At 42.0% G+C, this 21,769-nt stretch overlaps 1 protein-coding gene across 1 annotated transcript in view; it reads left to right on the forward strand.

Annotated features, from left to right (window-relative positions):
• Positions 1-21,194, forward strand: part of TNRC6C (trinucleotide repeat containing 6C) — a gene marked incomplete at its 3' end in the record, with an annotated part of 29,201 nt that extends 8,007 nt beyond the window's left edge. Inside the window, exons 2-7 of the mRNA XM_010184453.1 lie at positions 7,826-10,417; positions 18,227-18,433; positions 18,871-19,037; positions 20,241-20,321; positions 20,785-20,842; positions 21,049-21,194. Of these exons, the coding sequence (XP_010182755.1) occupies positions 8,044-10,417; positions 18,227-18,433; positions 18,871-19,037; positions 20,241-20,321; positions 20,785-20,842; positions 21,049-21,194 (3,033 nt within the window). The remainder of the gene's footprint in view (positions 1-7,825; positions 10,418-18,226; positions 18,434-18,870; positions 19,038-20,240; positions 20,322-20,784; positions 20,843-21,048) is intronic.
• Between the last annotated feature and the right edge of the window lie 575 nt (positions 21,195-21,769).

The raw sequence follows: 21,769 nt of genomic DNA on the forward strand, positions 1-21,769 counted from the left end.
GTAGAGATGTTGAAAATGAGAGGACTGGAATTAAAAATGCAGAAACACCTAAATGATTGCTGCAGGGAAGAAAAGGATAGTTCCATGTGTCTGTGATGGGTCAGATAAGAAATAATGGGCTTAAATTTCAACAAGGAAGATGAAGGTTAGACATTAGGAGAAACGTGCCAGTATGAAAGCTATCTGAAGAAGTGAGGGAGAACACTTGGGAGCTGCAGTCTCTGTTGCTGGAGGGCTTCTGTGGTGGGTTGGGCAGGTGTCACTTAGCACAGATCAGGAGTAGTTGCTTGGATCAGGTGAGTGGTCTGCATAACCTCTCAAATCCCCTTTTTTTATCCTTCAGGCCTCTATAAGGATTTTAAATTTACAGGCACAGGCCCCATCGAGGTTGCTCCCATGGAAGGGAACAGCTGCCGCTCTCTGCCGTTTAGCTCTCAAACTTTGGTGTGAGCTCTGATTTTTCTTGGGGTTCTGCATTGCCTTCCTATCTGCTCCAGTCTGGGAAACTTGGCCCCCTTGATTTGGTGCCCTTTAGAATCACCTGCCTCTGTAAATTGAAGTTGATTACAGGAAGTTTATGTTATTAATAAGAAAAATACAAGGAACAAATGTATCCCGTGTTCTCCTCCAGTTTTGACATACCATTGCAACTAATGGAAATTTCAGTCATGTATAGCTGGTATTAAAGGCCTGTAATAAACAACAATATTTTCACTTTAAAGCTATTGCAAATACGACTCTCAAGCTTAGTTTCTGGTTGCATCTGAAATAGTTTTCTGAATGGAAACAAGACCGAACAGATTTGATTTTTGTTTATCTATTGTGTTTAAAATGAGGTTAAAGCCGTCCAGTATTCAGAGGCTATTGCAAAGAATAAGAGAATAAATGTCTTCAGAAGGAAACAAACTATTTTCAGGAGTACTTTAGTGGAGCAGTTCTTTTGCCAAGAATAGCAGCAGTGATTGTGCTGTGGTAGTGAAGTGGCAGCAATTCTGAGAATGCAGCCAAACCTTTAAAGAGACATCGGTTGTGTGTGATCCAGTGCAGAAGGGTGAAACTGCTCAAATGAGCACCCGATAAGAACTGCAACAGCAAATTTAAAACATGCTCCGTTTACTGTGTAATTAATATGTATTTGGGGCAGATAGGAGGAGGGAGAAGACCAAGGAAGTGAGAAAGGGTTATAATTGGAGTGTATTAGACATACTGGAAGTTTGTGTGTAAATTATCCTTTGAGATTTGTATATATGCGTTGATGAAAGTTCCCTATGTGTGTTCCCAGAATTTGTAATGGTATTTAGGTCCTGGAAACATTAAGCTGCCTTCTGTTTCTGTTCACACTCCCTGATTTCATGTCTTAAAGAGCACCAGTGCTCGCCAGCCTGCGGTTGTTCAAGATGGTTGGTCCCCACTCCGGCAGGAGGCAGAAAGCCCTGAGCCGCGCTGCATTGCTGAGGGCAGTTCTCCTCCGCATTTATAAACAACAGCACCTGTGATTAATATGCTCCCATGTTTGCCACTCAGATCTTTTTTAGATAGAGGCAGGGAAGTCATTAAGGGCTCGGCAGTGTGCCAATATGCATCTGGGACTTGGGCTGCGCTCGCCCACTGGGAGCTGCTGCTGGGGCAGGGAGGAGAATGGTGGACAGTGGGCAGGAGCATGGCGGGAAGGAGCTGCTGCCCGTGCAGACAGGGGGATGGCGGGCAGCAGGCAGGGGGATGGCAGACAGCAAACAGGAGCTGCTGCCTGTGCGGGCAGAAGGTGGCAGGCAGCGGCAGGGAGCGGCCGCCTGGGCGGGCAGTCGGCAGCGCCTGTGTCTTCTCTTGGCTGACTTTCAAAAGCAGGAGAAAAGCAGCTAGGGTGCTAATTGTAGCCGGGTCCTGAAGTGAAAATGTTTTGTGACAGTTGAAAGAATTTAAAGAGGAAGGAAGATCGGTTTAGTGTCAGCTGCAATTAGATAATCAAAGCTTAAAAATCCTACCCTGTTGATACCTTCACCTAGAGTTAAGGAGCGGAGCGAGGGGAAGGGGGAGGAGGGCTGTGCGTGGAAAGGGCATTTCCATAGCCAGTGCAGCCGAGGCCCGACCGAGCTCGCAGGTTGTCTGGGCGCACGCTTGCACAGAGAGATTTTCTTGGCAGCTCTACAGGATGAGGCTCACACTGTACACAGCCGACATATTGAAGCCGAGAGCCCTGGAGAACGTAGATGCAGGAGTAGAAACAGCTCTGCACACAATGTAGCGTCTCCTAGGATGGTTGGGCGGCTCCTTTCTTCAGGTATTTTATTACCCATCAGCCCTTTTTAGAGCCAAAAAACCCCAAAAGTAACCCTAACCCTGAGAAAATAGCATCTGCTTCTGTTAAATCAATTTATTACATAACATTTCAGAGAGCGAGCAGCAGCGCAGCGTCCTGAGCTTTTGGCTGCATTTCAGGTTTGATAAAATGGCGTCTTCGCAGTGAGCTGCTTGCTAAAGATATGTTGCACTGAGCAGAAAAATGCAGTTATTTGGTGTGTTCTGCTGCTGCTTTTGTTTTGGAGAGGTAGCATTTAGTGGAATCTCTACTAATAATGAAAAATGTTTATTTTTGCTTGTTTTCTTAATGCTTTTGAAAGCTTTCAGCATCAGAGGAAAGGAACTACATTTTAATGTCATAGTGCCGAAAATTAAAACAGGATAACTGGCTATCCCACTTACGTACTTAATGATTGTTTAGTTTTAAAATAAATAGAGCTGCTTTATTCAGCGTTTCCATCTCTTTTCTGTCTTTCCACGTTATATACGCGGTTCGAGATCTCAGCTTCCTCGCAGCCATGAGACTTGTTGTCATTTAGCTTCCTAAGTGGCTTCAAATAGCTGACAGATTTGTCCCTCTGTCTCAGGCAGCCTATGCACAGAGCTGGAGTGTAGCAGATAACCTGAAATATTACCACTACAATTCCCAGATTTTCTGCTTTATTATATTTTCTTCTTCTGAGTAGGTGCTTGTGGCATCTTTTTCTTTTATGAAACTAACCTGCGTTTGATCTAGCACTTAAGATGTTTCTGGCGGTTCCAATTTAATTCAGATTTAGAAAAAATCCTGTATAATCTTTTAAAGATCTGCTCATATTGACTTGAATACTTTTCTTTTGGGGAGAGAAGATAACTTGCCCTTTTTTCTTGGCTTCCTACTCGGCATCACTAACCTTTGTGTGACAAGTGAAACCCCCAGTGGGACTGTCCCTGGCCTCTGGGGTTTTTCTGTCTTGTGGATGTCAAAGCAAAGCACAGCAGTGCCTGTACTCTGTCCTTTGGGCAGGACGGGACGAGTCAATGAATCTGGTTGTTGTTAGGCTAACATGCATTGAAAAATAAAACCAGTAATAAGAGAGGTTAGATCTCATTTAAAATTGGATGAGCAAAACTTCTTAAGAATGTGGTTCTCATTAGAAGTTTATCCCAGGCTTTGCCATTTTGCATGTTCTCCATCCTTCAGCTCCTAAATCAACTGAATGTTTATTAAAATTTACCATGCTTAATTTTACTGCACAGCATTTCGACTAATTACTGCAATGGCAATGATGAAGATACAATTACTTCTAACTTGGCTGAAAAAAATGGAAAGAAATATTATTACAAATGACATTTTCAGAGGAGGATTGAAGGTTTGGGTACACTGACTGTGCAGGCAAAGTATTTTGCTTTTCTGAGAATGCATGCAACAGCTTCTCCCATTTCACTCTACTCATACTTTACATTTGTAATCTATGTAAACATTAAACTGATTATGCAACTAATCATTCATATTCATAATCGAACACAGCCAAAAATGTTTGCTGTTTTTAATAATTACTAAATTGAAGTTGGTAAAGTATGTTGGGTACAGTGTGTAATAACACCAGCGATCTCCTCCCATCCCATTAAGGATATTATTTAAAAAACAAAAACAAAAAGCCCTCACGCTTATTGGTAACACTGATCGAAGCTCTGCATTTTTCAGGTAGCCTGTACGACTGCCAAAGTTGCATTTGTTTAAAACAAGTATGAGCCGTTACTCTTGGTATTAGGTTAACTTTTCCTTCCTGATTGCTGAAGAAATGTTGTTAATCAAGGGAACCATGTTTTGTAGAAGATGCATAATTAAGATTTTCAAACACATATTAATTTAAAAATCAATTTCGCTTTGCAGTGCAGCGGCACTGGGATTTGCTGACATAAAATGCCTGTGGTTCCTGATGCTTTGTTTAAAATCTTTGCTGAGTTCACAGAGGAAGGATAGAAATGCTTCTGGTGGACTGCAGTGCTTTAATTTCTCATCTCTGCATAAATAAAGAGGAACTGATTCTTAAGTGTTTTAAATGGTTTTCCCATTTCAGTCTTAACAACTTTGAAAATAAAATACTCGTGATTGCTATGAAGAGTTGGTTTCCTAGAAAGTTGGGAGAAATCTGTGTTTAAAAAAGAAACAAGCCACAAAAATTACCTAGATTTAATCATATAATATATTTTGCTCTCATTATTTTTCACAAATGTTTTACGGTCCTTATGAATTAAGTAGAACTGTGCTACTAGTTACTTAATTTATAGGAATGAACTCCTCCTAGTCTAGAGACAATGGAAAAATGTCTCTTGGCTATTTGCTTCTAAAGACAAGAGAATGGAAAGTCCTCTCTTCAGGTTCAGTTCTGAACTCAAAGTCTGTCATGTTTGTCCAGCAGCAAAGTCACAGTTTTTGCAGCTTTCTGTTTATATTGTGATTTTTTTTCATTCTCTTTATTTTATCTGTCCTGTTTCTTACAATTTTTATAGCAGCATCCTTTGGTGTTAAAACCAGTTGTTCCGGTAAATATTTGGATGCTCTGAAGTCATTGCATGTCTCTGTTTTTGATCTCTTTTTTTTTTTTGAATCTGTGACCTGTGGAGAGGTCCCAGCGTGGTCCCACGGACTGCGGAGCAGGGAGCGCGCAGCACAGGGACGCTGCTGCTCAAGGGGTTTTGCTTGTTTTCTGTCACCCGCGCGGAGCTGCTGTAATCCGTATCAAAGTATCTGCTTCCCGATTAGGCAGTGGTTATTGCTGGGGTTGTAATCTGAGTTCTCACTAAAAGGTCCTATGCTGGCGGTACACGGAAGCGAGTAATTGCGGAGGTACGAACATCGAAAAGCAAAGAGGTGTGAGCTGCACGTGTGCTGCTTCCCAGCCAGACGTGCGTGGGGTGATGCTGTCTGGAGTAGATGTGCTCATCCAAGCTGAGGCACTGCGCCATTTTCTACTTCTAACGTGCTCATCTCTTGGTTTTTATAGTTTTTCCCCCTCTTAATTGTTTATTTTCTTCTTGTTTCTCTGACTACTCTTCAATCCTAGTGATTTACTTAATGAATCATTTTGCTTCCTACCCTCAGGAGTCTTTCCAGGCTGTTTTCTCATCTTCCTCTTCCATTCCCACCTCTTCCCTTTACTCTGTCTCCTAAGTTCTCTCAAACTTAAGCATTGCTTTAACCACCACCTGTGCAGGACAGGAGAAAGAAAATGAAGTTTTTAAACCAGCCTTTCAGTTCATTGAACTGCCTTTCATGTTACCTTGTCAGTCTTGGTGCCAGTTTTGTGAGTGTGGAGACGTCTTGCACACTGTGCTCCTGATCCCTCTTCACAAGCCTGCCCTGCACAGACGCTCTCTCTTGCCTTGGGCAGCACCGTCGTTCTGCCAGGCCCTCACTCACGTAGCTTAGGTTTGGCTTTGACAAGACCTTTTTATTGGATCAATGTATTTCAAGGCACTTTTAAATCTTTCTGTCATGTCTGAAATGTAGTGCGAATCTCACCACCCGCAGTGTTGGGAAAAAACCTCCCATGTAACTCCTCTTATCTGATTCCTTGGTTGCCTCAACTTCTTATCTTCTGGCCTGGACTGCTGCTGCTTTTTGCCTTTGTTCACTCCTGCTCCGCTAAGAATGCGGCTTGGCTCATTTTTCTGACCCTCTTGACCCTTTTTAAGTCATTTGACAAGGCTCCCTTTCCTTTCCATCTGTTATCTGGGATTCTGGGCTCTATTTAACACCTGCGTAGCAAACCTAGATAATCAGGTACATTTTCAACCTTTTCCTTAGCACGGAATAACGTGATGCTTTCTTCATTTCTGGCCTTTGCAGGTAGGGGAGAGAATCCAGGTAAATCCAGGTGGTTCTTTTCACATTCTCTTCTGGATTTATCATTATTCAGCTCTTTTTGTGAAATGCTAGGCTTTTCCTGGCATCATGAGCAGACAGGTGATGAGCTAAAACTGTTTTCCCTTCCATTCTCTAACATTCATACTTTTGCTTTGAACTGATTTAATTTTTTTATTATTATTATTATTTAAAAAGGAAGGTGCAATCTGTCCTGGTTTAGTGTGTTCTCTTCATCTTGATACATCTTCAAGGCAACCAAGTAATCACCCCTCTTTCTTGAAAAGCTACAGTTGAAATGTGTGATTAAGACTTTAGAGGACTAATAACACCAAAATATTTGTGATTGAAATCAATGCATATGAGGCATCCACTGTTAACAGCTTATTTGGGAGATTTGTTGCATCCATCTTCCTCACAAAATATTTTTCGTATTCAACTAAAAAAATAAAAGCCACGTTTCTGCAGATTTACAGCAAGTAAAAATAGTTGACATTCAAAATTTGTAACTTATGTATATGCAGTTTTCTCTCTTATTTAGACAACATTTAAGTGACAGTGTTCTGCAGATCGTATCTAGTGCATATCCCTAGGATCAGACTAAATTACTTGCTATAAAATTCCTATCAGAAGAAACTAAAAAATCTGTACAAGAAATCTTGTAGGGATCAATTAGGATAGAAAGTAAATGCAAAAACTTGAACTGAGCTTGAGTTCTTAGCGTGAGAAGTGCAGTTAAACTTTGTACCCTAGCAAGCAATTAGATGCTCAGGAGCTTTTGTTCAATTTTTTTGGTTTAGCATCTGTGTTTGAGGGTGTGGGAGGTGCTCCAAAAAGACCATCTTCTGAGTATCTGTGCAATGTGGCACTGACTTTCGTTGGGTTGGGGAAGGAATTGGTCTGTGTGTGCAAGTGCAAAGGAATGTTTAGACCACCTATAAATCCTTGAAGAGCTACTTTTCTTTACTAAACTGCCTGTTATTTAGAATTACCCGAGTTCTCTGCTGAAATGTAAGTTACAGGAATGGTGTTTAACTGACACTGAATAGTAAAGGTGGCTGGCTGTATTTGTTCCTTTATTTACAGGAAGGACTGGGAACCTAAATGCAGTATGAATTTAGTGTATTGAGTGTGATGTGGGTGTGCATGTAATATATCCTAATGGCAGGCAGACAGTTTACATTTTTTAGTCGATGTTCTTTCTTTGTGGTTCTCTGAAGAATGAGAATTGAGTCAAAATAAATGGTAAGAATGATTCTGGGATTCTCTTCCACTGAAACCAGGACAAAGAGTCTGCTAGATATTCCTCTGAATTTTTTCCTAATTGGTTTTTGTAGACTTTCCACATAGTGTATTTGCTATCTTTATTTATTGCCTCCTTATTATTTTTGCTGCTATACTAAGGGATACAAAACACTTTTGTTGTTCTGTTCTAAAACTGAATTGTTCCATGATTTTAACTGAGAGTTTTGCCAGATTTAACAAAAAAACCCCACAGCCTAAATATGAGCATTGTGCTTTATTTTGGTGAGGAAAATTACTGTATTATGTTAGAGAAGGACTCTAAATTTTAGCAGAACACAGTGTTGTGACTAGCAATGTAAAACAGTACTTAATAGAGAGCTTTTGCAGTGCTTGACCAGTGGAGTAATTTTTAACCTTGTTGGATCCTTGCAGATCTCAGCCACAGTGGATTGGGAGACCATTATGAGAATTCCCACTGGGGACAGCAGCCCGCTTTCAGGAGTGAAGGCAACTGCAGCTGGGATAAAGTGATAATAGACAGGACTGACAAGGAAGCGTGGCCTTCCATTACCGGAGCTGAGACTGAGTCTGCCTCAGAATGTACTACAGACACTGACTCTGCCTCCAACTGTGGCTCGGAGAACAGTAGCATGGCTACAGGGAGTGCCCAAGGCAACTTCACTGGACATACAAAGAAAACTAATGGCAATAATGGCGCCAACGGAGCACTCGTCCAAAGCACTTCTAACCAGAGTGCCCTTGGAGCTGGTGGAGCAAACGGGAACGGCAACTCAGCCCGAGTGTGGGGCGTGGCTGCGGGCTCCAGCTCTGGCCTAGCTCACTGCTCTGCCAGTGGCGGGGATGGAAAGATGGACAACATGATGGGAGATGGTAGAAGTCAGAACTGCTGGGGTGCTTCCAACTCGAATGCTGGCATTAATCTTAACCTTAACCCTAATGCCAATCCGGCTGCCTGGCCTGTACTCGGACATGAAGGAACTGTGGGAGCAGGCAACCCTTCCAGTATTTGCAGTCCAGTCAGTGCCATAGGTCAGAACATGGGCAACCAGAACGGGAACCCGACAGGCACCTTAGGTGCTTGGGGAAACTTGCTGCCGCAAGAGAGCACAGAACCACAAACGTCCACTTCTCAGAATGTGTCTTTCAGCGTACAACCTCAGAACCTTAACACTGATGGACCAAATAACACTAACCCCATGAACTCTTCACCAAACCCTATCAATGCAATGCAGACAAATGGACTGCCGAACTGGGGGATGGCTGTTGGTATGGGGGCCATCATCCCGCCCCACCTGCAAGGCCTTCCTGGTGCTAACGGAACATCAGTTTCTCAAGTCAGCGGGGGCAGTGGTGAAGGAATGGGCGGTTCAGTGTGGGGGATGTCCCCAGGTAATCCTGCCACAGGAAACAGCAATTCTGGGTTCAGTCAGGGGAATGGAGACACTGTGAACTCAGCATTAAGTGCTAAACAAAACGGATCCAGCAGTGCTGTGCAAAAGGAGGGAAACGGAGCGAACGCGTGGGACTCGGGGCCTCCTTCTGGTCCTGGGGTACTAGCGTGGGGCAGGGGCGGTGGCAACAGCGGTGTTGGTAGTATGCATTCTGGAGCTTGGGGCCACCCCAACCGCAGCACCAGTAACGGTGTGAACGGTGACTGGGGCAAGCCCCCAAACCAGCATTCCAATAGCGACATCAATGGGAAAGGATCAACAGGGTGGGATAGCTCTAGTGTTACCAGTCCGAATCCTGCCATGCAGCAGGGCAATGAACAAATAAACTCTTGGGCCAAAGCTGCAGCATCCGGCACCACAGCTAGCGAGGGAAGTAACGACAGCAGTGGGAGTCAAAATGAAAGCAGTACTGGGAGGGAGGGGGCTGGAGAGGGCAGGAGGAGAGACAAAGGGATGATAGACCAAGGGCAAGTTCAGTTGCCAAGAAACGACCTTGACCCCAGGGTCCTGTCCAATATGGGGTGGGGACAGACCCCCGTAAAGCAAAACACTGCCTGGGAATTTGAAGAGTCCCCAAGGTCTGAGCGAAAGAATGACAATGGAACAGAGGCCTGGGGGTGTGCAGCTACTCAATCTTCAAACTCAGGGGGGAAGAACGATGGGTCCATCATGAACAGTACAAATACCTCTTCAGTATCTGGGTGGGTCAACTCTCCACCAGCAGCTGTTCCAACAAATACAGGTTGGGGAGACAGTAACAACAAAGCACCAAACGGCCCAGGGGGGTGGGGAGAGTCAGCAAGCTCTACTACTGTTAATAATGCTGCTGCTGCCAAAAGCGGCCATGCTTGGAGTGGGACCGCAAATCAGGAGGACAAATCACCTACCTGGGGTGAACCTCAGAAACCCAAATCTCAAAACTGGGGAGATGGACAGAAATCAAATCCAAGCTGGACTTCGGGAGGTGGAGACTGGACAGATTCGTCGTCTGTTCCTGGACACTTGGGTGATGGGAAGAAGAATGGATCTGGATGGGATTCTGACAACAGATCGGGGTCTGGTTGGAACGATTCCACAAGGTCTGGGACCAGTGGTTGGGGAAATGGCACAAACAGCAAGGCGAATACAGGTACAAGTTGGGGGGAATCTTTAAAGCCAGGCCCTCAACAAAATTGGGCTAATAAACCCCAGGACAACAATGTGAGTAACTGGGGAGGAGCTGCTTCTGTAAAACAGACAGGGTCGGGGTGGGTTGGTGGGCCAGTGCCAGCCAAGCAAAAAGAGAACTGTGAGGCGACTGGCTGGGAAGAGCCATCCCCGCCGTCCATTCGCCGCAAGATGGAAATCGATGATGGTACCTCAGCTTGGGGCGACCCAAATTACAACAACAACAAGACTGTAAACATGTGGGATAGAAATAATCCTATAATTCAGAGCAGTACCACAACCAATACCACCACCACTAGCACCATTATCAACACAAACATGGTTGAACCTCAGCCATCGCACCAGTCAAGTGCCCAGCCGACCCGGTCCCCGCTGCTTGGTCCAGGTATGAAAATAATTTTAGAAGATATTTTATACCAGTACCAATTACTGAATGCTGGCTGATCAGTGCGTAGTTAACACATTAGAGATAGAAATCCTGGTTTTGTGCCATAGAACATGTTCATTTGTTTACTCTGGAGCAGTGTTAGCTCCTTGTCGTGAGGACTGAACCCATGCAGCCTGACACACAAGCATCCAAAGTCCACGTGAATGTAAGAAAGGCTTGAAACAGCAGCTGGTCAGTACCCTGCTAGGTCCTTAGGTTGCTGATCCGTGTTTATTTTGTCAGCTCCTCCACAGTTAGGTAGCACCTTCTTTTAATTCAGCATTTTGAGAGTTTGGGATCCTTTTTCTAACCTCTTTTCTCTTTCTTGTCTTTGGTTCCCATTCCTCAGTCTTTGTTCTTGTTTAGACAATGTGCATCTGTTTCTTTTCTGCAAACCACACTTCTTGGCAACAGATGTTTTTAATGGTTTCATGAATGTAGGCTGTTGCTGTTTCTCTGTCCTCTGTGTGTTGTCTTTTATGAAGAAATGGTTCTCCTCTGTACTGCAGGTCTCAAGCACAGGTTGTATCCTGGACTTCCATGCAATTATCATAAAACTGGATTGGTTAAAGATGTTAATATTCAGGGTGACTGGGAAATGTTATTTTAACTTCAGCTTTGTTCCAAAGTCAGATTTTTAGGCATCTAGTTTTTCTAATCAAAGACAAGGAACTGATGTAGACAAGCAGTGAGGAATAAAAATGGGGAAAAAAATGAGAAAAGTACTTAGGAGGGAGATATTTAAATAGAAGTTACAAGCAGCCCTGCTCTATGTCAGAACCACAGGCTTCTCATAATAACTCTTAAGCTTGCAGTGTTCTTGAAAATTCTTCATCTGATTTTTGTCTCCAAGTTTTTGTTTTGTCTTGGTTATGGCCAAATATTGACTTTTTAACCATGTTTTTCTCCAAGCGAGATTTGTTCTACTGCTCTTATTTCTGTCATTTTTCTCTTTGATGTTTTAAAATAATTCAAACTGACTGTAATGTCTGTGTAAAAATAGTCTCATGTTCTCTGGTCAAGTATTTGAGCAGTTGTGAGGGTATCTATTCTAATACAATAATGTGTGCTCCAGAAGGAGAAATCTTTAAATAGGTTTATACTTGGGTCAGTCCAGCATATGTGATCTATAATTCCTTTACTTTAAATTCATTTCATCTATATTTAAAACTTTACCCATGAAAGTGACAATTCAGATTTCTAAATTTTAGTGGAGGTGTCATGAAAATGAGCTTTTGATTGGTTTGGGGGATTTGGTTTTGGGTTGCTTGGTTTCTTTGTTTTTATTAGCTGATTTTTGGATTATTACATCTCTGCTTGTTAAAACTCTTCATATGCAGTGATATTAATGCTATTCAAATAATCAAACAGCTTGTGGAGGAAAATTTGCTGTTCTGAGTCCCTCAGATTTTGAAAATGGAATTTAAAAATTGGTGTTGATGTACAATTCCTCTGGGGATTGGGTGACAGCAAAGGAGGGGTCTCTGAAGTAATCTGTTCACGCAGTCACAGAACTGCTCATTAACTTGTAACCATCCACTCGAGGTACCACAAGACTCAGTTAAAATGAAGATGTCGTGCATCTTGCAGAAAGGTTCCTTAGAAAGATTTTAAGCTACTATAGCAAAGAAGAGACCCCTCTCCGAATATGCTTAAGATAGCATGCAAGAAAGAGGGTAAATGATATAACAATGAAGACAGCTTAAAATCCAGTCATGATACTGGAGTTTACATCAAGTTATTGAAGGCGTAAGTTAGGCTTTTTGTTGTGGGTTTTTTTGGTTATATACAATTAGAGTTTTGTACATATGTACAGGTAGAGATGCTATCCATGGAAATATTTTGAAGATGTGCAGACGGAAGGCAGGAGCAGTACCCTGTGAATTTGTGTTATGTCCGTCTTTGCTTTTGACTGTGCTTCAGAGGGGTTGGTCTTGTGCTCATCTTACACGGAGAGAGCAAAAACTGTAATTTAAAGTGACGCTATTGACTTCGCCACCCCAGGTGCAGGAGCCCTGGTTTTACCACTGCGTGTAGCACACAGCAGCTGCGGAGCTAGATCCCCTTGGTCTGTGTGGAAATGTGCGCAGGCGTAAAGTGTAAAGTATCTCCAGATCACGGCCCGTCTGCGAGAGCTAAAAGATGAGAAGCAAGTAATGAGCAGCCTTCCTGTGACACAGCCCTGGGCTGTCATGCCCATTCATCTCATTTTTTTCCTGCTACCATCCCCTGTCCAGTTGTCTGTGCATTTCCAGCCTCTACAGTAAGGGAGACTTCTGAAATCCACAACCAAATTTCATGCAACAACAGATTCATCGTCTTTTCCATATACAGTGTTTCTGTGCAAAACATGATGGTGTAGGTAAAGGCTGTGCCATAGGGCACAGGTTAAGTGCTCGTCTGAAATCTTACCACGCTGGAACTAAGTATCACAGAATCACAGAACGTTAGGGATTGGAAGGGACCTCTAAAGCTCATCCAGTCCAATCCCCCTGCTGGAGCAGGAACACCCAGATGAGGTTGAACAGGAAGGCATCCAGGCGGGTTTTGAATGTCTGCAGAGAAGGAGACTCCACAACCTCTCTGGGCAGCCTGTTCCAGTGCTCTTTCACCCTCACTGAGAAGTTGTTTCTTCTCAAATTTAAGTGGAACCTCCTGTGTTCCAGTTTGTCCACGTTACCCCTTGTCTTATCATTGTTTGTCACCAAGAAGAGCCTGGCTCCATCCTCGTGACACTCACCCTTTATATATTTATAAACATGAATGAGGTCTCCCCTCAGTCTCCTCTTCTCCAAGCTAAAGAGACCCAGCTCCCTCAGCCACTCCTCATAAGGGAGATGCTCCACTTCCTTGATCATCTTTGTAGCCCTTACGCTGGACTCTCTCCAGCAGTTCCCTGTCCTTCTTGAACTGAGGGGCCCAGAACTGGACACAATATTCCAGATGCGGTCTCACCAGGGCAGAGTAGAGGGGGTTGTCATTTTCTCTTCTCTGTGGCTCATATGATGTGCTTTGCCAATCATTTTTATGTTTCCTTGTTATTCAGGGAGTATTATACTTAAGGAATCATGGATTTGGATCCTGTATAAGCAGGGGAGTGTGGTGTAGCTGTAAGAGGCCCAGTTGCACATCCTGTAAGCAAAGAAAGGGATGGGAATTTTGGTGTACAGTGCTCGTTAGGTGTTCACAGAGGAGCAGCAGTCCCTTTGGGGTTTTAAGTTTATGCTGTATTAGTTTAGAAACGGAGGCCAAGTTGCAGTCTTGTTATTCACGTTGTCAGCCATCCCCAGAAGTTCTCAAAAGTCTTTGAATACAGAACTTAAAAGCTATTGATGGGAAGCAGATGTTGGTCCACACGTGATGAAAGCGCATAGTGCTCTAAGGAGTTTCTTTTCTATTGAAAAGAAAAAAAAGGGATAGATGATGTGATAAACGTAGTCTTTTCTGGTTGTAGGAGCTTCTTCCCAAACCACTGGTGAGTTATTTAGGAAGACAAGCAGAAAGCTAGTGGGTTTGATTTAGATTCCGTTTTTATCTAAATTACTTGCGCATAACTCTTACCAGCGCTGTTAACCCTTGCAACTTTGATACAAGGGGAATAAGAAATGAGAAAAGGTTTTTCAAACATGGATGATGAAAAGAGAGATTTCTAGATCCCAAACAGCACTGGATAATCCTCCAAAAGCTGAGGAGTGGGCTTGGTGCTTCCCCGTTCCCATTAAAGCCTGGCAGGGCTGGGAAAAAAACCCAACAGAAGATACTGGAGGCTTCCCTATGGAGATTTTAGGTTGAAAATTAAGGTCCTAGAGAGCAAGGAGCTTAAGTTTAAAAAATCTGAACCAGGTCTAAGCTCTGAACACCTCTGTTCCTTTTATAATTCAGTGCCACTGCCTCAGGGGCATCTTCGTCGCGTGTAATTTAAGTGAAACAGGGAATGCAAGTGGTGTGTTTTCCTTACTTTGAACTTCCATCAGAGTGGATTTGAAACCGTATCAGCTTTGAGCTCCTTTAGGATGCTCATGTAAAAACCTAAAATGCTGTTGTGGGTGCTCAGCTCTCTTGCAGCCAAGTTCTGGGGCCACCAGGTGATACTGAGAAACCTGCCCGCTATTTTCACACAAGGGTGATCTCATTGCTGATGGCCACATGAGAGCTTCCCTAATGCAGAGCAATGCAAGAAGGCCTGGAGCTCCGCTGCATCAACTGGGATACCTTGCAGAAAGGGAAGGGGTCAGGTTAAGGGTTACGGGTGACCCTTAAAAATGTATAAACCTCCCCTTCACACACACTGCACTGCAGCATATTTCTTTTCTATTGTTAGCAGATTACCTAGTGACTGTTAAATAAACAATCTCGTTTTTCTACCTAATTTCTTCCTTTTTCCATCAACATAAGGTTCTGACATTTTGGTTTGCCTGTATTGTAGTCATCCTCTCTGGTATTTATCACGGACCAAACAACCTCAAGGAAAACAATTTCTGCCATCCAAATGGCTATAGGGTTATTTTGAGGGAAAACAACTGCATCCTGCCACAGCTTAGTTAACATTTCACTTTCCCCTGAGGATTTCCTGTTGGCTGTGGCCCAACATTAATTATGTTTTTATTTCTATAAAACAAAGCTCTCCCAATGTGTCCATGTTTATTACTCACTGTGATCTTTTTGTTTCTTGCAATTCTAACGGTGTTTAAAAACTTCAGTCTTAAAACCTCACTTTCTTGCCAGAAAACCCTTTAACGGAGCTTATTCTGTTGCAAAACAACATTCACCCAGACCTGGGTGTTTTTTAAGGCACGGAGCTTTTTCCTCAGGAAAGCCTTATATACACACTATTTTCATAAAGAAAACAGTCGTTTTTCTCTGAGCAGAATTTTTTTAAAATTTGAGGCAGGTTCAGATTTTGAGACCACTGTGAAGGCGTTTTCCTTCCAAACAGCTGTGTAAAAAATTGGAAAGTAGTGTCTTATTTTTGTCAACCCGCTGTAACACTGTTCGTGAGCTGCCTTTACCGCAAGGTATTTGACAGCACTGGGAAGCATCCCACTGCCAGGGGCACGCTGTTGGGTTTACAGACTCTGTGAACCCATTTTCCACCTGTGTCTGTTTCAAATATGATGCGTGCTTTGTTATTTTAAAAAATTGAGGGAAAACCTTGTTTTAATCAGAGTCCTGTGGAGAATACAGAGTAAATGTCTCCTGCAGAATTTTGCATCGTTCATTCAAAAATGTAAATTTATTCACCTTTTTAAGTTTCTAAAATGGAGTCATAAAAAGGTAGCATGGAGCCAGTAATGTTAAGACAGCAGGTACTTACCATGGAGGGGAAAACAGGCTCATCATTGAGAAGCACTCTGGAATTTACAGAGGTTCATTTTTGCAGTGCACACGTTATTTCTCCAGCAGCCTTCAGGTTTTATTTACCAATTTCCTCACTTAATTTGAACTGTTAAGGAGTTTAGAAAACTTGTAGTTGATGCCTTTTGGTTTGTTTTTCTGTGCTTGCAAGTATTCTCTTTTCATAAAGACCAGCTCCCTCATTACGTGTAATCCCGTATTATTTACTGCTCAGTGCGTTTAGCTCAAAATAACCTGGACACTGCACATCTGTGGTCTTCAGTCACTGTTGTTGAATTAATAGTAAAAAGCAAAGGAAGAACCAATTCTTTTGAGTTTTTATTCTACAACCTGGCACCCTTTGCCTTTTCAATATATGGGTTGTGTTTTAAGGTTGATTTCATAAATTGAATTCCTTAGCGTTTCCAGTATAGGTTGCATGAACTCAGGGCAATATTAGCATTCTGCAGTCTCTCTGTTTGCATTTGTATTCTGGTCGGTGCTTTAAAGATGTTTTGTTTTCTGTTTCATTTGCCTGCAGTTAATCTTTCTCAGATGCCAGTGTGTTTAAATACATGCAGTTGGCTGCCAGGGCTGCCTCCTGAGAAGCGAGGCAGAAATTCAAGTAAAGCGTTCCTTAAATAAAGTTGCCTTAAAGACACAAGCAGAAAGCTTGAATAAATGTTTTAGTGCAACACCAAGGAAGTTGTTGTGTTAAGTAGAGGTTAATTATATACTTAAATATGTGTTCCTGTGAGTTTGCCTTCTCTACATACTTTAAAATAACCAGAAATCTAAGACAATGTTGATAGAGCTTAGAACACAGGGGTTTGGTTCAAATGGAAACTAATTTAATGAAACTGGGAAACTTTGGGTTGTTTCGGGTGTATATTCTAAAACACAATGAGTCTTGCTGGTAGTGGAAGAGCTTTCTTAAGCTACCTGTCCTGAAACGCATATGTTTCATGTCTTTGTGGACTTTTATCAGTATCTGGGAGAACTGCAGTTGCTTTAAGGAACAAAGCCTAAAAGAAATATGTGATATGTTAACACTGGACTGATAGACGGATACAACCCCATCTGTTTGAAAGGATTTTTTCTCTCTGCTAGCCAGTGTTTGAGCTATTATTGGTGATGTATGTTACATGTGGTTTCTAGTAACAGAAATCTGGTCGAAATCATTGAGTTCTGCACAGACTGGTTGGTTGCTCAGTGAAACACTATTGCTTAGTTTAAAGTATTGCAAGGTACTCATAAATATATTTAGTAGTGACTTCATTGCCATTTTCTCCCTACTCCAGGTGTCAGTTTGTGCAGAATGTTTGTGCTCTGCAAACCAATCCCGAGTATTTTTACAGATAGCATTGGGGAGCCAAAAAGGAATAGTGCTACAGCAAGACTAGCATCTAGTCCCTAAATTATGGAAATCAACTGAAACCAGGAGTTAGGCTTTTTTTGGAGTAGTAGCAAAACCAAGTTTGTTTCTTACCTGATCTGCTCCATGTTGTGAGCTGCCAGAAGTTTCAGATTTGGCAGGGCAATAGTTGATGGAAATAAAATACCCAGACTCGAAAATATTCAAGTCCAGTGAAAAGAGGACAAGTTGCTGAATTAGCAGCCTAATTAACAGTGGAATTTTTAAGCAGACTGAATTCTGAAATACTTGGTGAGATCTCAGTTGTCGTGTAATGTAGTGCTTTCTGTGACAGTCGTAGAAAAGCAGGTTAATACCAGCTATATGCAAAAGCTTCGGTTTCTTGCCTGTTGTGAGTCTGACTCTGCATACTTTTAAAAAGAACCTTGAACTCCATCCAAGATACAAATGTGTCTGTTCTGTTCTAAATTCAGGTTTTGTTGTGTTGGTCAGTGTTGCTTGTGAGGACTTAAGAGCTGTATGGCTGTTCCTGGCACATTTGACTGCAGTGCTAAAATCGATGTCGTATGGATTTAAGCGCATTACGCTCAAGCCAAGCCAAACTAAGACAGTTTCTTTATGGTAGCTTATGTCTTTCAGCGAGTTAAAATAATACTCTGCAGGAAAACAGTGACTTCTACCAGCCCATTCCTCATGATTTGACTGTAGTCTCTAATTGCAGTCTTGTCTAGTTCTTAAAAATCTTATTTGTTAAAGTGTAGGGGCTCAGTGCTGAAGGGCTACATAGGGAACACAGTCAACCCTGAAGTGTAATAAAAGCTTTAAGGAATGCATGCAACCTATGTAATCTACACTGAAAGTGGTAACTAACAAATATCATGTACTTTTTGGGCAGGAGAAAAGAGACTTGATAATTTGTAAATAGATGGAAGGAATTAAAGTAGCTTAAAATGTTGCCGTGAAGCAAAGCCTAACTCAGTTTTGGGTTGTGGTCTCCTGAATGCTGACAAAAGCCGCCTTTCATCACTGTCCTTTTCTCCTTGCCCTTGCTTCAGCAGGCTGGGGAGAGATGCCTACTGTCCACACCAAGACCGAAGCTTCTTGGGGAGAGCCCTCGTCCCCTTCTGCTGCAGTTGATAATGGCACTTCGGCCTGGGGGAAGCCCCCCAGCAGTGGTACCGGGTGGGGAGATAACCCTGCCGAGCCGGCGGGGACCTATGGAAGAACAAATGCTCCAGCTGCTGCCCCAGCACTGTGCAAACCAGGTACGACAACTTCTGGGTTTCTGGGCATTTAAATCAGAGTAATTTCACTCTTACAGCTGCATTAGCTGTCTGAAAACGTTGGTATTCCAGGCACCAAATTCATGGAAAAATGTAGTGCAACGATTCAGTAAATTTAAAGGTATTCCAAGTGTGTGGTGATACTTTTGGTTCCTTGCTCTTAGGAGACTGGAATTACCATGACCACAGGTCTTGTTCAAAAAAAGCAAGACTTGCTGTTACTGGACTTTTTCTTCTATAAAGTATTTAGAGGACTTTTCTTTTTTGCTAGCCTCAAAGAAAGAGTCCTTATCATTTAATGCTAATTAAGCTGCTTGATGAACCTCTGTCTCTTGAAAATACTCAACTTTAGTATACAGGATATAGTGTAAACGGAAACAGAATCTGATTTTTCTTCTCACTCTTTCCTTTCCCACCAGCTTCAAAATCTATGCAAGAAGGCTGGGGCAGTGGTGGGGATGAAGTGAATCTCAGTACTAGTCAGTGGGAAGATGAAGAAGGAGATATGTGGAATAATACTGCTTCACAAGAGAGCAGCTCCTCCTGTAATTCTTGGGGGAATGCCCCGAAGAAAGGACTTCAAAAGGTAAGACAAAAATCAAGATACTCTCTAGAAAAGAGTGGAATTAGTGTAACATGTCTAGAATAAGTTGCCACAAATTTTCTGTTGCATTATGCCTGAAATTAGACCTCTGACACCTGAACACAGATGCCACTACCGTGGTTCCAGTACAGCCTACCTGCTTACAGGGGAAAGTGGGAGATCTTTGCCTTTAACCATGGCAGATGCTTCGGGAGGTTTTGTTGTTGCTGCTTTTGTTTTCTCTTGAGTTTTATAAGCTTCCATGTATTCTGAAGAAATGATAACGTATTAATGGAAACATTAGAAATGTTAAGGGGGTTTTCATACACTTCACGATGTGGTAGAAGAACAAACAGTAGTTTGTGCTGAAGAAGTTGTTTTGCAAAAAAATACGTACTTCCTATTTGTGGGAAAGAAATATATAATTGTAAGGTCTGTACTGTTATGAGAACAAAGCAAATTTGTATTAATGGTGCACTCAGTCAAGAACATAGACAAGTATTTTAGGAAATTTTCCATTGCACGGTCTTTATTTCAGGACAAGGCTGTAACTTAAAGGAATTGGGAATGCATTTAGCCACTTTGTTTTGTTATTCCATTAGCCAACGGTTAGGCCAGTGATTTGATCAAGTATGGTTGTTTCTTGTACTGTCCGCAGCCCAAAACAAATCCACGCTTGTCCCTTGGTACTTTCTGGAGAACTGAAAGGAAGAGACTTCTTAAGGATTTTGTGATAGAAAAGCTGCACAGAGATCTTTTAAAGGTGTTTATCTAGACGCTCTTGTTTGTTTTTAAGAAAATACACTGAGTAACATTCTTAACTTCAAGGTTGCAAACTCATTTTTGGGAATGTTTTCAGGAAGTGGTGTACTATTTCAAAATCTTTGATTTCATTGTTTTTTCTGACAAGGATTAAAATGAAATACTTTAATTCAAAGGTGGTTTTAATTCAGTGGTCGACAAATCAAATACTAAATAGTACACTGAACACCTATTCAACTGTGATAAAATTTGTACTCTTTCTGGGGGAAGAGAATCGTAGTTCCGTTGGTCGGAGGGTTCTTCCGTACTTTCTAAATTAATGTACTAACATATCTTTCAGTAGCATGTGTTATTAATAAAAACTCACCTTGTATTTTATGTACATCTCATTAGTATGAATATGGGAACCAGGCCAGTAATGGAATCTCCCATTTATTTACTAAGGGCATGAAGACATCTAGCAAGCAAGATGAGGCCTGGATCATGAACCGTCTGATAAAACAGCTCACAGACATGGGCTTCCCTGTGAGTAGTGTTCATCGCTGGCACACCTGAGGCGTAGCTTTTGTATACTTGTGATGACACTTACAGATCTTTTGAAGTTCAGAGTTTTATAACATTAAATCTGAATTTCAGTAATGATTCCACTTCTGCTCCCTTTTCTTAGCAAACAGGTGAAATTTGAGTACAGCTGGTTTTTTAAGAAAAAGTCTTATCATAGTGATATTTAAGTTTTTCGTAGAAAACAGTGAGAAATTTAAATAGAGTAGTATGCTTTAACCTTGTAGAACTGGTACTGACTTGACAAGATGAAACTAGCTGAATGGTTGTGGGAATTGGTAAAGCAGAAAGAAATGTGTAGAGATGTTATTTGTGCAGCTGAGTAAATATTAAACCCAGTATTTGAGACATACCTGTTTTCTCCATTTGCTTTGAAATCACGTAAGCGTGATTACCTTTTCTCTTAACATAATCTGTATTTTGACAGAGAGAGCCGGCGGAAGAGGCCTTGAAGAGCAACAATATGAATCTCGATCAGGCCATGAGTAAGTATCTGTGTAACTAACTTTTCATTTTTTTTTCCTTTAAAGCAACACAGGAACCATTCATGATTCTGAGAGTTTGACCTTATTTAGATACATACAATAGTATTTCTTTTCTTGCTTTAGCTTTTGTAAACAAGACCTATTTCTCTGAATTACTGTTGGCAGTTTCACTGTGTCACCTTTTTCAATTTGCTCTCTCTGTGAAGGTGCTCTGCTGGAAAAGAAGGTGGAAATGGACAAGCGTGGAATGGGAGTGACCGACTATAATGGAATGGTCACCAAACCCCTTGGCTGCCGCCCACCACCAATCTCCAAAGAGTCTTCCATGGACCGCCCCACCTTCCTTGACAAGGTAAGTTCAGAAGTATGAATATGGTTTACCAGTCAAAACTGTACGCACTACAGAGATATTGATGGTTTCTGCTGTCTGCTAGAAAGCTGTGGAGAGTAATGTGATAGATAATTGGATACCGCTTTATTCCTTTTGTTCCCTTTTTTAATCTTGTGAGGATGTTAGTCCTTGTGGGAAGGACCAGTGATTTGATTCCCACGTAGAAATAAACAGTGGTCATCCCCAGTGTTACGCTTGAAATAAAAACCTACTGAGGAATCAGTAATACAAGAGATCTAGAAATGGGAAAAACAAAGAAGTGGAGCCCAGAAAGCCTTTCAAACTGTAGGAGTCCAGAGAGTCAGCCAGCCTTGCCCAAAGTAACCACCAGGCATGACCAAGGCCAAAATCTTAAACAATTAGGCTCCTAATTCTGGTTTTAATTTTGAGCTCTTCATAGAGTTTAGTGAAAGTTTGGTAGTTAAATAGGAATGAGGAGCTGAGGTATTTTGGTTAAGTCAAAGAGCAGACATGTGCAGTCATAAATAGCTTCTCTGATGAGTCTCCTTTTCTGTGCTCCCGTATGGCAAATTTTC

The sequence above is a fragment of the Mesitornis unicolor genome, unplaced genomic scaffold (genome assembly GCF_000695765.1).
Source record: "Mesitornis unicolor isolate BGI_N332 unplaced genomic scaffold, ASM69576v1 scaffold49455, whole genome shotgun sequence".
Classification (NCBI taxonomy): domain Eukaryota; kingdom Metazoa; phylum Chordata; class Aves; order Mesitornithiformes; family Mesitornithidae; genus Mesitornis; species Mesitornis unicolor.